Genomic DNA, 17,048 nt, shown 5'->3' with positions numbered 1-17,048 from the left:
TTAGTCAGATTCATAGAGACAGAAAGTAGAATGATGATTGCTAGGGGACGGGGGTGGAGGGGGAGGCAAATGAGGAGTTACTGTTTAATAGGTACAGAGTTTCAGTTTTGAAAGATAACAAAGGTTCTGGAGATGGGTGGTGGTAATTATTCTTTTTCACCAGTGGTGGTTAACTATTGCACAACAGTGTCCTTAAGGCCCCTAAGCTGTGCATTTGAAAACAGTTACCGTAGTTCATTTTATCTATATTTTAGCCACAAATTTCAAAAAATAAATATTAAAAATTTATTTTCATTTTTACCAAAAAGAAAAAAAAAAAAAAAAGTCTGCTGTAGAAGATACCTGAAGGCAGAGTTTCAGTGATGTGGTAGGCAGAATTCTAAGACAACCCTTCAGGTCAGTGCCCCCTGTTAAACACACCATATGTAATCCCTGAGACCATGAATATGATTAATTGTAGAGTGCAGTTGACCTTCAAGAAAAGAGAGATGATCTGGGCTGAACCCCACCTATTCAGGTGAGCCCTTCTAAAAGTAAGAGATTTGGGAAAGGGCCGTGTACCAATGAATGTCGGTGGCCTCAACCTGGGAGTGGCTGCCAGGTGACAGCCAGCAATGAAATGAGTGTCTTACTTCTACAGCCACAAGAATCTAATTCTGCCACAACTACGTGAGTTTGGAAGAGGACTCCAACCTGCAGATAAGGACATGTACATACATATCTATCTACTCATCTTTTGGGGAAGAAATCTTCATCACTCGGCTTTAAGATATTTTTGCTAAAGATGATGTTAATAGAGTGAATAACAGTAGGCATAAAAGTGTGTTTTAACTTGAACATAGCACAGGGTGTTCTTTAAAAAATACCTTTCTGATTAACTGAAAAGCAGCCTTTTTCCAAGTCATTTTACTGAAAATGTTTACAAAATAAACACATTTAACCTTAGTAAACAGATACAGAAAACAATTCAGAATCATTGTAAACATTAATACTGATTATATGTATTGTAGTGTGGATTATTTAGAAAAATGAGTTGATAAATTGCTTACCCTAGGTTGGAGTATAGTTTGGAGGTTTCTTTTTAAACTCATTCTTTTATATAGCAAATTATTATGAACTTAGTATGTACAGTCACTGTTGCAAAACTGAAGATTTAGTGATGAGTAAGATAGACCTTATCCCTGCCCCTCGCAAAGTTTAGTCTTCTAGGGAAAACAAACAGTTAAGGAATTCAATAAAATGACAGAAGTGCTCTGATGGAAAAGAACAGGAAGGGGTTCTATGGAAACTCATAGCAAAAGCACCCAAATCAGTCCTGGGGTTAGGACACTCAAAGGATATATTTCATTCTTTACTTTTTACCTCCCCAAATGGAACATTAAAAATTCTTGTTAATTAGTGGCTTTATTTAATTAAGACTTGAATCTTAAAGGCCGTTTATTTGATTATACATTAAGGATATGAACAGAGGGGCGCCTGGGTTAAAGGTTAAAGGTTAAAGCCTCTGCCTTCAGCTCGGGTCATGATCCCAGAGTCCTGGGATCGAGGCCCGCATCAGGCTCTCTGCTCAGCGGAGAGCCTGCTTCCCTTCCTCTCTTTCTCTGCCTGCTTGTGATCTCTATCAAATGAATAAATAAAAAAATCTTAAAAAAAAAAAGATATGAACAGAATTAGCATTTTTTTGTAATTAGGAAAAACATTACTTTTAATGAATATATATATGCATCCAAAAAAATGTTGGCACATTTCCTTCAAGTGCCTGTCTCCTTGTATGGTTGGATTACAGGAGTTTTTCTTCCTTATGCTTTCTATATAATTTGATAATTTTGATTATCAGTATTACTATAATATTGATCATAATATTAATTGCTTAAATAATCATATAAATGATGTTTTAGCCTCTTTTAAGTTATTTAGTCCAACTTTCAGTTTTAAAAATTCATAGATTATTTTCTTTAAAGTTACGGCCTTGGGGTGCCTGAGTGGCTCAGTGGGTTAATCCTCTGCCTTCGGCTCAGGTCCTGATCCCAGGGTCCTGGGATTGAGCCCCACATCGGGCTCTGTGCTCAGCAGCGAGCCTGCTTCCCTCTCTCTCTCTGCCTACCTACTTGTGATCTCTCTCTCTCTCTGTGTCAAATAAATAAATAAAAAACTTTAAAGTTACGGCCTTATGCTCATTAAGGAAAACGTTGGACCGTATAATGTATTTTGGTGCAGATAAGTGGATGTTTTAATTAGTAAAAACTAAAACATGGGATGCCAAGCTTATAAGTACATAATAATAGTCTGACAATTTTTGAAAGTTAAGGGGGAGTAAGAAGAAATGTATAAATTTAATATAATATAGAGCTGACTTTCAGAAGGACATATAAGAAACCCAGGGCAAAAAAACTTTAGATGTTGAAGGTTTTCTCACCCCCCAAAATGTGTCGGTATAAGCCAGACCATATTTATGGAAGAAGATGTATTTGCTTGGAATCTATTTATTACCCAAACCATTCTGTGAGGGGATGCTAGAAAAAGAAACCAGTATTACTTCAGACCTACTTTGTGTTCTGCATACATTTTCCTAACCCTATGAAACAATATCTTAGAAAGATTACCTTCCTTATTAAATAAAAACCAGACTAAGTTAGCTTCAGTAGAAAGATACCCTGATGAGAAAGGCAACTGAATTACAAATACAGAGATGTACCTTAATTTAACCTTGTAGTAGTTACAGACACAATTTTGGACTCAGAGAAGTGTTAATTAAGCATTCTAACAAAGGCATAAACCATTCTTATTTTTGCCCAAAGCACAGCTGGGATAAGGCAAGGCTAGGATGTTCAGAGAACATTTATATATAAAGTTATAGAGATTACCATGAATTTACATAACCCTTGTACCATCAACTGCAGGGAGTATCCCAGGAAACAGAAAAGGTCTTTCCTGGTTCCTTTTCTTATGCGACAACATGTTGAATGTAATTTTTACTACTTACCTAGATACAGAGAGATGGAAGAATCGTTCTCTCTTTCAGCTTATCTAGGACTCATCCTCACAATTCTCATTTCCTCTATTATAGCAATCAATACAATTTTCATTTCTTAGAAACTCCTATGTCTACAAAAGTATGGCTTGTGCCCTGACTGTGACGATGGTATTATATGAAGGCCCATGCAGACATGTCACCATTAACCACGAGAGTCATGCAATAACATAATAATTGTGGTGGTAGACTGTTTTCTTGCAGGTATATATTAATTGCTCTAAGACTCCAGAGGTTTGCCAGAGTCATAATTTAAAGATAGAATTCTGATCCCAGAATTTGTACATCAACATTTGAAAATGTTGATTGACTTTTAGAGATCAAGTTTTAGTCAAACCCTATTGTTATTCTCTTTGGATTAACGAAGTTTGTATTCACCATCCCCTTCTGTTTCATTTTACCATATAAATCTTTCACCATTTGGGGGGAAATCCCTTCATTATACTGAAAGATCATTTCAATATTGTTACATTTTTAAGAATCTTAATATGTTGGAATTCCTTACCCTTTTGTACTCAGTCTCCCATACTTAGACACTTGCCAGAACACAAAAGAGAAGAACTAAATGCATATTCTTTTCCTGGAAAGAGAATTTTCCCTAAATCTCTTTTGCTGTCCTAAAGGACAACTCAACTCTTGATAACCATTTGAGAAACTTAGACCCTACCTCACAGCTGACTAAGGGAAACAGGCAAGTAATCACAGTTAAAACAGAGCAAAATATATACTACAGTGGAATTAAGTATGCCCAAATATATGTGGGAGGCCAGAGAAGTAATACCTAATACAGCTTGGAATAGTCATTGAGTGCTTCCAGGAAAAGTTGATGCTTAAAGAAATAGAAGATTTAGCCATGAGGAGGAAAAAAAAAAAAAAAGAAAAAAAGAAATAACTTAGAGGCAGAAGAAATCACCTGTGCAAAGGCATAGTGCACAGACGTTAGAGGAAACTGAAAGGTATGATGAGAAAGAGAGATTAGAGAACATTATACAGAGAGGGGTGTCTGGAAATGAGACTAAAAATGGAAACGTAAGCTATGTTACAAATGCCTTCATATGTCATGCCAAAAATTTTAGATTTCAGGATGCCTGGTTGGCTCAGTTGGCTTAGCACCTGCCTTCAGCTCAGGTCATGATCCCAGGGTCTTGAGATCAAGTCCCATATTGGGCTCCTTGCTCAACAGGGACCTGTTTCTCCCTCTGCCTGCCACTCCCCTTGTTTGTGTGCACGCGCTCTCTCTGACAAATAAATAAAACATCCTTAAAAAATTTTTTTAGGTTTTATCCTGAAAGGAATGGGGAGCCACTGAGGATTTTAAACAGGGAAGTAACCAAAAAGAGTAGTAATAATGATGAGATGTGGGGGTTCAGTGTGGGGGATGAGAAGAGACTAGGATGATTTACAATTTTCCTAGTCAGTTGAACAGAAAGATAAATGAGAGCATCCTTTACTATGCTAAATAATACAGAAGAAGAAAAGAATTGGTTTGGGTAGGAAGATGGAAATGATGAGCATGTAAGGTTCAAATGCCTTTTGGTTTTATTGCTCTTGCTTATAAGAAAGGCTTAGAATGCATCCCAGTCAGGACTGTCCAGAGAAACAGAAGCAATAGGATATACTTAGGATATTTAAGGAGACATTTCTTACAGCAATTAGCTTACGTGTTTATGAAGGCCAAGAAGTCTCATGATCTGCCTTCTGCAAGCTGGAGAACCAGAAAAGTTGGTGGTAAAACTCAGTTCAGATCCAAAGGTCTGAGAATCAGTGGACTGATAGTAGTCCCAGATGACAGAAAAGGAAAAATAAATCGTTCTTTCTTAAATGTTTAATGTGGGTGTTCAACCTAACTCATAAGAAAATATAAACTAAACTATATTGAGATGCTGTTTTCACCTTTCACATTGGCAAATATCAAAAGTTTGATAACTACTTGTAAGGAAGTGTTGAGAACATATATCAGTACAAACTCTCAGATTTGGTAATGTGAAAATGTAAATTCTCTGATAGGGCAGTTCTACCTCTAATAATTTAACCTATAGATATACTGACATATTTATGAAATGATATACAAAGATACTCATTCAGCATTGTTTATAATAGTAAAAGGTTGAAAATAACTTGAATGTCTATCAATAAGGGAATAGTTCAATAAATTATAGTATGTTGTTACAGTGGAATATTACACAGCCATCAGGAGGGAGACAAACCGTAAGAGACTCTTAATCTCACTAAACAAACTGAGGGTTGCTGGGGGGGGGGGGGGAGGGAGGGATAGGGTGGCTGGGATATAGACATTGGGGAGGGTATGTGCTATGGTGAGTGCTGTGAAATGTGTAAGCCTGATGATTCACAGACCTGTACCCCTGGGGCAAATAATACATTTTATGTTCATTTAAAATAAGTAAGTAAGTAAGTAATTTAAAAAGTGAAGCAGCCCTACATGTACCAATATGGAAAGATCTTTAAGCTATATTGTTAAGGTGGAGAACAGTGTGTGTAGTACACCATCATTTGTATTTCTTTTTCGTGAAGATTTCATTTATTTGAGAGAGAGGGAGGGCATTGAGCAGGGGAGAGGGGCTAAATGGAGAGGGAGAAGCAGACTCCCTGCTGAGCAAGAAGCCTGATAACGGCTCGATCCCTAGACCCTGAGATCATGACCTGAGCCAAAGGCAGATGCTTAACCAAGTGAGCCACCAGGCATCCCTATCATTTGTATTTTTATAAGAATATAATGGAGTTGCTTTTATATGCATAGAATATAAAAAACTATTTAAAAAATCAATATTTTGATTTCAATAAAACTAAAAGTTGTGAAAGCCCACAGAAGATGACAATGTAAGAGACTCTTGTGTAGGGGCGCCTGGATGGCTCAGTGGGTTAAAACCTCTGCCTTCGGTTCAGGTCATGATCCCAGGGTCCTGGGATTGAGCCCCGCATGGGGGGGGGGGGTGTCTCTGCTCAGCAGGGAGCCTGCCTCCTACTCTCTCTCTGCCTGCCTCTCTGCTTACTTGTGATCTCTGTCTGTCAAATAAATAAAATCTTTTAAAAAAAAGAGAGAGAGACTCTGTATAGCAAAAAAAATCGTGAGGGCACAGAATGTAATTTTGTGTAGCTCCAAATTTAAATGTAAATGTTATTTATCAGGCATAACATTTTATATAAAAAGCTTAATAAATGGTGGCATATTCTGCAGAAGATTGGTCTAAAGAGTGGCTACAGAAGCCATTTTCCAGAAAACTCATGTGGCTGGTAGAACCTTAAGAAGGCAAAGAATGGTTGCTTTGGGGGAGAAACTGTGTGGCTGGGAGAAAAGGTTGAAAAGGAAAGGTCCCAAACCTGCAATCTAAATATCTCCAAAATGTTTTATGGCCGTAAGCAAAGAGCCTAGGAAAAGCGCTGTTTTCTACCTTTCTCGCCTTAACCTCATCATAAATGATATGCATAAATAAGTCTCTTTTACTTCCCAGTCTGGTAATGCTTGAATCTGAAGAGAATGAAAGGGATATGAGGCCTCTGTTTCTGTCTTTGCTCTTGTGGGAGTTTTTTCCTCTCTTCATAGTCTTTAGCAAGCCATCAACATAGTGAGTTTTTGTTCTCATTTTTTACATTTAAAATCATGTTAGCTGGTGGAGACTTGCCCTGAGGTGGGAATGAGTAGGGTAAAGTAGTGGCCAACAGCAAATGATCAAAATATATAAATCATGACAGAAAAATAAGACCTTATAGTCCAGGTCTTCTGATGAAAATTGATGTATAGTGAAAAAGTACAGCAGTATCTTCAGTTGTAAAATGGCATTTGGTTTCTGTTATGAAAAATGTAGATTTAAAGGCTACCCTTCAAAAAGAATAACAAAAGACAACTATTTCTGTAATTTTTATGTCTTCCAAATATTTCTTTCAGATGATTAATAGTTTTTAAAAAACAAACCAACCTGAGAATAAGGGAGAGCCCATGCTTTTCCTTTTAAAAAAAAAAAAAAAAATTCTCATAGGAAACAACATGAAAGCAAGTGCCTGAGAGCATGGGAAAGGATCCTTGGCATGTTTTCAAGTTAGTCTGATTATGTCAGATTAATGATGATAGAACAAAAGGTATTAAACTTACCTCCCCAGCTCTGATCTCCCTTTGGCTTTCCAGTTCTCCTGTCTTTGAGGGAAAAGAATGTTAGTGTTTAAGTTTAGAGGCTTAATTTCTTCTCAGAAGACCATACAGGACAATGTGAACATTCTGTGGCAAGCCTCCAGGGTAAGTTCTGTTCCTGTTAGGGAATAGGAGATCTCTGTTTCTTGGTGGGCTAATGCAGGAGAAAGATATTTTGAAACCTCATATATTGTACTCATAATAAACATCTTTTCCAATACATCTTTTTTTAAAAAAAACTATTTAAAAAAAATAAATATTTTGATTTCAATAAAACTAAAAGTTGTGAAAGCCCAAAGAAGATGACAATGTAAGAGACTCTGTGTAGCAGTAAATTGTGAGGGCACAGAATGTAATTTTGTGTAGCTCCGAATTTAAATGTAAATTTATTTATCAGGCATGACATTTTATATAAAAAGCTTAATAAATGGTGGCATATCCTGCAGAAGATCGGTCTAAAGAGTGGCTACAGAAGCCATTTTCCAGAAAACTCATGTGGCTGGTAGAATCTTAAGACATGTTTTAGAAGGTCCAGATCTTAAATCACAGAAGCTGTGAGGAAACATAAAGATAGAGTCAGTAATGTGGGTAGTCTATAATTAAAATTAAGAAGCTTAGCTATTATGTGAAAAGAACCTATCACAACCCTTTTTAACATCAGCAATTCTGATTTAATGCAGTGCGTGCATGTTGGGTGACTGGTTTGCTCTGTCATGTGGACATTTTTTTTTCAACCTTTGTGGCTTTAATGTTTCATCCTGACAGGATTTGCGTCATTGATCTATATCACTGCCAGTGTGATGTCAGCGTGTGGGTGTGCAGTTATTGAGAGATAGTTAATCTAATGTGCTGCAGTAAAATCCAAGCACTATTTCCTACTAGAATAACAAAGAATGATTCATCATTGTTCATATTAGACTGATACTAAAAGTAGTATTCACAACGTGCATATATGCACATTAATACTACAGCCTTTGTAGTTTTCTAAACAAGAGCACTAAAAATAACTTCTTTAGAAACAGGTACTTAATAAATACATTTCCTTCTTCAAATTTTTTTATCTGTATACAGTTCCATTTAGTGCTAAAGATAAAGTCTAACCATGGTATGTTATTCTTCAAACTTTTCTACTTGGTGTGCTTATCACTAATAAATCTAAATGCTTAGCATATCTAATTATAGAAATTTTCAATTAGCTGTACACAGATAAATGAAATTATCCATAATTCTGAATCCTGCTTAGGCCCCTAATTTAAGCAGTCTACTTTATCCAGCCTTAAAAAAGAATAATATATTTTCATGGAAAAAGCCCTTAAATCTAAGCAGTGAATAATGACCTTGATCTTTTCTCTTTCTTCTGTAACTGTCTGCCTTATTCTGTTCCCAAATTATGATCACCAATTTGTTAAATTACTAGACTTAACGCCTGTACTAATTGTCTGCCTCAAGTGAATAAATGTACCAGGTGTTTTGTAGACTTATCAAATAGGCATCCACTATTAATGGGATGACTATTGGTCCCAGTTTGTCTAGGACAGTCGCAGTTTATACCTCTTATCTTGGTGTCTAGGCAGTTTTAACATTTGTTCCAGACTTTTCATTGTTTAACAGAATATAATTAGTGGTTCCATTAAAATAAGCTGTGATGCATCTAGTCTGCCATTTTGTATTTCCAGCTTCTGCCATGATTTCCTCTGGTAAGCAGTATATCCATCTCCAGTATTCACTTCAACCTATGATTAAATCTTAAAGGCAACCAGAGTAAAATGTTTCTTTTTTCTGACCCTTACGAAACAAGTCAAGGTTAGCAGTTAAGGTAGTTAGAAGTAAAATAAAATGTTCTTGGATATAGAGGGCTAGGATCTGCTAACATCTTCCAGTCTCCTGGTGGTGGTGGCTACTGAAGAAGTATGTGATGCTGCTGCCCTCACTGGCCCCTTGGCATTACAATGCTTACTGGTTGGAGGTGTCCAATGGGAAGCTTTTAGGTTAGATAAATATGAAATACATGCAGGAAATAAAATCTAAATATCCCTGCCACAGAATATATGGGGGAAAAGTTCTGAATGATTTTGTCATTTATTGTATAAATCTATAACTGCTTAATATTGGCAGTGCTTTTTTAATTTAGCAATAAACCCTTTCAGCAACAGTGAACTAAAAAAAAAACAAAAAACCTAAACTTGTTGAAACATTCAAAAGAAGCATAGAGACAATTCAGTGAGTTGTGTTTGTTAAAATTTTGAAGGTATTATAGTTCCAGTGAAAGTATTTGGAGTGAAATGTTTATACATTTCAGTAAGAAAAAAATAGTATTATGAATATCCTCTACTTAGCAGAATTGGCTCCCAGCTTACCAGATGGCACATAAGAATCAGAGTATTCTCTGAATATAAATATTGTAGTCTTAAAATATTACAGAAAAGAGTCAGTTGACGGTATCAATAATTTCAAAGTTCTTAACCATAAAATATAACAGTTGCAGGCAGTTTTATGTAAAAATTAAAAATGAGACTATTGAAAAAAGAAAATTTTCAGTCACATACCAGAGATGGGGCGTTAAGAGACAGATACAGCTAACAGATTGACTAAAATACATGGATATGTACTAAGAATAATTGTTCCATTAACACTACTGTAATGTCGAGATATTCAATATAAAGAAGTCCATAAAATATTCCTTAATATATTTGCATTTTAATAAAGCATTTTATTTTTTAATATTTTCAATAGAGCTTTTCATGTCCTTCGGTGTAATAAAAGCAGTTTGTCAGTCAATAAAGAATTATTCCAAATAATGTAATTCTAATGATTTTTAGGCTGTTCTTACACTTTCAGGAGTGTCCTAGGTCTGATGACGATGATATGGTTATCCTGCCTCTGCTATCTTTTCTCCCACTTGTATCACCAGAGCTTAACCGGACTCAAAAACAAATCCTATTTCTCCTACTCCTAAGAGTTATTCCCAAATCCTTGTCCATAGATTTAGGGACATTTCACCAGTCTAAGAATTGGGAAAAATTAGGATAATGTAGTGGTTTTTCACTGGACTAAATTTATTTAAAGCCTTTTTTTTTTTTATTCTAAGTTAAGTCCCTGCTGTTTTGAGGTTAAATGTTCTTTATGAATGATGATGGGGTGCCTGGGTGACTCAGTTGGTTGAGCAACTGCTTTGGCTCAGGTCATGATCCCGGAGTCCCAGGATTGAGTTCCACATCAGGCTCCCAGCCCCACGGGGCGTCTGCTTCTCCCTCTGACCTTCTCCCCTCTCACGCTCTCTCTCTCTCTCACTCTCTCTCAAGTGGATAAATAGAATCTTTTAAAAAAAAATGTTCTTTATGAATGATGGAATAATATATAATAGACGTCCTTCTGTTCTTAATTTCTTTCTTCTTTCCCTTTAGTTTCATAATTTAGTCTTATAAAAAGCTGATTACCTTAATGATTCCCCAGAATTTGTTTTAAAATTTTACTGCCACATAAATCAAAACACCTGGGAAATACTGCATCAGAACACAGATAACTCTGTTCTGTTGACCAGTCTCTAGCCAATATCTAGCCTCTTCATCCAGCTGCCCTCAACCCAAGTCAGTCCAAAGACATACCTGGTTTTAGGATGATCCTCACATTTGTTTTCCATTGGCATGAACCATGTAAAGTAAAACTTTTATTAAGTCGATACCTTAGTTTAATATACTAAAGCGGGAAATTATGAAATTATAGAAAAAGAAAATGCTATGACGTGGCCAGATCTGCAAGGTGACTGAGGCCCCTACATGGAAAAGAGGAAAAACATAGGCAAGCAAATCAGAGAGATTTAAAAGAAACAAAGTTTGATTTGTTCCCGCAAACAAAGTTATAGGTTCTGACTCTTATCTTCCTGAGATTATTTGCATCTATCATTGTCCGGTAATCCCCAGCAAGGGAGTCTTCCCATAGAGGACTTGATTAGTTGCAGATGTCATTGACCTTTCCTAGGTCCCTTGACTACATGGACATGCATCAGTTACGGTCTAAGCTGCATGAGCTTAACACATGTTATTTAGATGTTAATGCAGGACCTGTATGCCTAATACTACCTCAAGAGTCAGGATCACAATCATAGTCTTTTGAAGAATTAGATTTTTATTTGTAGAGGAGTGGAATGAGATGTATTTCACATCCCCACTCTTAATGTCTTTTTTTTTTAATTAATGTCTTAATGATTTGAAACCACTGAGCTGAATGAGGCTGCACCTTTAATTTTTTAACATGCAAATGACCCAGACTGATTTCCATCTAAGAACAGCCTTAATAAACAACTGATCTTGTTTATTTATTGCCAGAAAGATTTTTATAAAATGAAAGTTAACTCTTCCAACTTTAATTTGCCTCATAGCTAACAATCCCTTTCTGCAATCAGCTGATTCAGCTCTCTTGCTATCTTGGCTGTTTATTTTGCAACTGCTTTTTGGGATACATTGCTAAAAGTTAAGACGTTTATTGATGCATTACTGAATTTTATATATGGCAGAAGTCAGCATTGGGCTATACCTGCTTTAGTTTTTTTCAAGCCAAATAATTGAGGCTATGCTTTATGGCAGTTTGAGACACTTGATCAGCAGAAGGCAAGGACTAGCTTGACAGTGTGGTCCTTGATGTCTTATTTTTAACCTTGTTTGAACTCATACGAACCAGAGAGGTTTTATGGCCCACCTCTAGAGGGCGTAAGACTAGCCTTAGTCCTCATACATATTTTCTATATTAGTGTTCCCTTTTCTTTAGTTTGTCAGCTCTTTTGTTTTGAGTTTTGTTTTGTTCAATTATGTTATTTTGAGGGGTTTTTTTAGCTTTTGTTTTTGTTGCTGTATGTTTCTTTTAAATCTCCTTAAGTTACTTTTGAAACAGTTTTGGCTGTTATGTCATTCACTGTTTTCTGTAAGATATCCCTCATTTAACTAAAAACTTTTAGAGTCTTCACAAGAGTTTCAGTGAGATATATTTAGGTGTATTTTGCTTTGTTATCATTATGTGTAACTAGCACATATTTGAGGTGTATTGTGTGGGGTCTTTTATCCAAATGTTTGGTGCTTTTCTATTTGTAGTTTATCTTCAAGTAAATTTTGGTATTATTATGCTGCAGTTTTCTCATTCATTTTATAATTTGTAATACAAGTTATATCCAAACAAGAGGGGCAGTATAATGTAGTGGTGAAAAAACACAGATTTCAAAGCTAGAACACCCAATTCTTTTGACAGCTTACTAACTGTGAGACCTTTAAAGTTACTTAATCTCTTTGTATCTTAGTTTCCTTACAGAAAATGGAAATAATAGTTATCCCACTTCAGAGGGATATGATGCCGCTTAAATGAGTTAATAATCTATAAATAATATATAGAGAGATTATAAGTAATCTATATATAAATAATCTATAAACCACTTACACCAGTGCCTGGTACCCAATAAGTGCATATAAACATTCTCACCCAAATGCCACCTGTGCTTGTATTGACAAATCTACCTGAAAATCAATAGTTCAAGAATACTAATAGTTAATGTGTTAAAATGTTATCAGAAAGTCCAGACAATTGCTGTGACATGTCAGGCTATTGATTAAGAGAACCCTCTGCAAAATGTTTTGAGACAGTATTTTGAAAATAAAAAATAAAAACCAGGTGCATTTTAAGTTTGCTAGAATTTTCATATAATCAGGTAAGAAAGGGAAAATGAAGAATATGCTCATCACTGCAGAATTCATTCCTATAATTGTAACATTATTGATGCATCCTTTCTCTTTGCTTATTCTTCTGGGAAAATTGTTTGATGCACATTGTTGAATTAACAGGATCTTTAGGAAATATAAAATATGTCTACTTTACATTGTCCTTATTATAACTGAAGAATTTTTGAAGGTGTGGACCATGTCACCAGTCCTGATCATTAGAACGCTATGGCAACTGTAAGGATAATGAGGGTGGAGAACTAAAATCTTATTAGAAGGGTTGAAAATAGAGAATGGGACAGAAATAACAATAGAGCAAAGAGCTAGTCAAGGACCAAGTGAAAATGAGGTCAAGAATAAAGTGAGGAGATAGCTTTGACCCAATAAAGAGACAGTGATTCTTCTGAAGATAGAAGAAAGAGGTGAGAAAATTTTGACATATGTGATTGAGGTCAGGTTGGGCAAGTCCTTAAAGGGTGGTGGAGATCTTTGATAATCACTCTAGAAAACAGGATAGGCTATTAACCAAGGATAAATTTCTGAAAGGATTCCTAAACAATGCTGATGGCTAAGTTAAGGTTGGAGATAAATTTTCAAACATGACAGTCTGAGTACCATTTGATTTCTACAGTTCAGATCTAAGAGAAGTTAATTATCTGGCTAAAATTGGGGACTTTGTGGGGAGGGGATATAAAGGAAGACATCCATGGGAAAGGAAATAAGGCAGTGAAGGCAGTGTTCGATCAAGAGGAAAGGGAAATCATTAGGAGAAAGAACAAATGTTGAAGAGAAAATGGAGAAATGAAAGATAGATGTGGTGGCCAGAGACTGAATGAAAGTCTAAGATTTCAAAGATGAGATAGTGGAATTCTAAATGATAAGTTCCAGGATGTGTCTTTGAACATGAGTTACTAAAAACAGAATAGAAGAGTTCCAGAAAGTTTGATGCTGAGTTTTTTGGACATTGAAGTCATTGTGCTTATGGAAAAAACTGTGAACATGGTGCCAAAATTTTTAGTAAATGAGAACTGCATATGACAGCAGTGAAAAGAGGTAGAGGGTGATCTACTCATATGACATGATCTCAAGGAAAAAGAAACTTGAGCATGAAACAGGAACAACAGTGGTAATGGGAAGCAGCCTTGGGGTGTCTGGAAACTGCCTCGGGAGAGAATGGGAAGCCTGCTCCCAGGGGCAACTAAAAAATTGTCCCGGGGGGGAGCCAGATTTCATATAAAGGAAATATATCAATAAGTCTTCTGTGAAAAGGTTGAGGATGTGAAGGAATATTTTTATAATAGGGGGAAAGGTTCTAGTGAGCTCAGTGGAAAGAATTGAGAAAGCTATCATCAATAAGAAAATCAAGAAATGGAAACATAGCTGTGTGAGAACATGAGTGAAAATGAGGAAGTGGGCTGCCAGGGATTGCTTTTTGTTTAAGGGCTGAAGATGAGAGGAATGGTTAAATTTGCTGAGAGGCTGAATTCAGCATTTATAAGCAGATTCTGTTGAGATCAGGACAATCTTTACTCTCAAGCCTTGTTCTTCAGGAGCCTTGCCTTTCTATAAGGACTTTGAAATTAACAATTACCCTTTGCCACTTTTGAGAATGGTCCTTTAGTGTCTTACCTCCTGAGGTGTCTGACATGTATTTACTGAAACCTGTTGCTCTAGGTTATATCTCTTGCTAGTTCTTTTCCACATTCTTGGGAGAGTGGGGCTTTGAACATTACACACATACACACACACACACACACACACACACACATTTTTAAACTATAGCCTTATCATTAGATAATCCTGGCTTTGTCTCTTTGTGTGCCCTTGGCAAGTTACTTAACTGCATGCACTCTGCTTCACTTTCCCTACCTATCATTGATACCTCCTTCAGTTATTGTAAAGACTGAGTTAACACATGAAAATCACTCCAAATGGTGCCTGGACATACTCTGCAATATATAATTATTTTTGAAAACACAGAGCAATCACGCTTTTATTTATAATAATAACTGTCATTTATTGAGTCGTGCCAACCAGTATACTTAGTACTTTAAATATATGTAATTTGATTCTCACAACAATGCTGTGAGCTTGATTATTTTAACCTTTCTACAGAAGGAAACAATCTCAAAGAAGAGCAGTAAATTGCCTTGCTAAAAAATACTGAAGCTTTTATTAAAACTTAAATCTTTTGACACCAAAATTTATTTTCTTTCCACTGTGCAACTTGTAAACAAATCACAATCATTATCATTACCTATACATTTGTATTAGCTACTAATAAATTTCCTTAGTTTACATAGCACCATAAAGTAATGAAAAGACCTCAGTCTTCTTCCCCTCACTTGTAACATCTTTGGTCTCTTTCCTGGTCTCCAGGGGAGCTTTGGTAGAGTGCCTTAATCCCGAAGTGTGTGGCCTGTCTTTTAAGATTTTGTGGACTTGAGCAAGAATGCCATCCATCAAGTATCTGTATTAATGTCCATGTTAAATCTTAAAATAAACATACGACAACAAAACAAAATTAGAAATAAAGTAAAAACAGCCCTTAAAGTGGTAGCCTTTATTAACTTGAGAGGCAAAGGCCAGCCTGAGACATAAAACCCAGGTTTGAGGAACACATTGATCAAGCCAATATTCTATAGACAATTGTGCTGTGGGCATTCTTTAATGGTTAAGCATGGAGAGTGGATCAAGTTACAGAAGGACATTTCAGAGCGAATCCTCAATTAATAAATGTTACAAATAACTTAAGTTTTATAAATGAAAGTAGCAGACTGAATAATAAAAACTGAATTAGAAGATAATGCCTATCATATAGGAGGGAAGTGAAAACAAAAAGGATGGTTTTACAGCAGATACATATTTCTGTACATGTATTTTGATGAGCTTTTGGGTTAGTTCACAGGGAAGTCTGAATGATCGCAAAATTCAAGGCATTAGCAGTAGAAACCATTTAATCATTTACTATATCCCAAACGCTGACAGCGGGAATGTTTGCTTTTTTCCCCTTTCCCTTTCCGCGGGTCACTGCAAGTCACGTGAGAAGCATCACGTGACTCGGTCAAAGGATCTTTTCCTCTCACAGCTTTGAAAAAAAAAAAAAAAAAACAGCGGAACTGTTCTCCAATTAAAGCTGTTAACGTGTACTACGCTGTTTCCTTGTTGGATTTTGTTCTCTGCTGCTACTGTAAAAACAAAATGAGTGGTAAGATTTGCTGACTATTTTTGAACATTTTTCTTCTATTTTAAAACATAGAAAGCATTGTATTAATCTAAAGTCGTGCCGTGTGTGTTTTTTCAATAGATGCCAAATCTATGGCAGTAAAAATAATTTAAATTGTGGCCATGTAGTTATAAAAAGATTAGACTCTATTTGGAGATGGGCTGATTTTATATTCCATGGAGTATTTCTTTCCAGCGCTTTTATTTTATTAGGTTTTTCTTTTTACCACTGAAGTATGAATATTGGCACCAGATTATTTGGAAGCCATTGTGAAAGCTTGCTTATAAAGAGAATGTGTAGCACGTCAGCAGCCCGTTGCATTTTAAGAATTTAAACTCAGATTTGTAGTTTCGTCAAAAAAAAAACCCTCTTTAAATGTGAATGTATGCTAATGAAAAATAAAGAATTTAACTTACAGTAGATGAAATATCATCTTTATTAAGTTATTGATGGCACTTTTTAAGGAATGGACGTGAGGGGCTTCTCAAATTTCTTAAGACATTTGGTGAATAAGCATTGTTTGCTCTTCTGCAGGGTTTTAGAATAGGAAATAATGCCCTTAAAATGATTTTAATAGCTTTATGTTTGGGGGTAGATTTTGCTTAGATCATGTAGATTATTAAGGAGCTCCTGGTTGTATCTACAGTTGTTCAGATAAAGCTACTCTTGTTCCAGATGTGCATTTTGTGGTACAATCTGTAACAGATTTGGCTTCTTTACTAGGACAGAATAACCCCCTCATCTCCCAACCCCCGCTTCACTGCATTTACAGGGTTTGTAGTTAATCTTTTAGTATTTTCAGTATTTTATGCCAACAATAAAAGTATTGGCGAAGCTAAGCGGGTAGATGAACATTTGCATCATTAAGCATGCAAGGTTTTAGGGGTTTGCTCTTGTAGGTAGAAATAGCAACTGAAGTGGTGCTGTAAATATTGTCGTTCTAAA

General features: G+C 35.9%; 1 protein-coding gene across 3 annotated transcripts in view; it reads left to right on the top strand.

The window, feature by feature from the left end:
• The window catches only part of LOC111146964 (fibronectin type III domain containing 3A), a 181,007-nt gene that overhangs the window by 79,080 nt on the left and 84,879 nt on the right, over positions 1-17,048 (top strand). The window contains exon 1 of one of the 3 annotated variants that reach the window (XM_022502740.1): positions 16,055-16,085. The exons of the other annotated variants lie outside the window; for them this stretch is intronic. Within the exon in view, the coding sequence (XP_022358448.1) occupies positions 16,079-16,085 (7 nt within the window). The 5' untranslated portion in view covers positions 16,055-16,078. Of the gene's footprint in view, positions 1-16,054; positions 16,086-17,048 lie in introns of those variants that run through there. 3 annotated transcript variants of the gene reach the window in all.

Source organism: Enhydra lutris, unplaced genomic scaffold, assembly GCF_002288905.1.
Source record: "Enhydra lutris kenyoni isolate GAN:26980312 unplaced genomic scaffold, ASM228890v2 scaffoldscaffold15, whole genome shotgun sequence".
Taxonomy (NCBI): domain Eukaryota; kingdom Metazoa; phylum Chordata; class Mammalia; order Carnivora; family Mustelidae; genus Enhydra; species Enhydra lutris.
The sequence above is the reverse complement of the archived record's forward strand: the minus strand, read 5'-3'. Positions and strand labels throughout refer to the sequence as shown.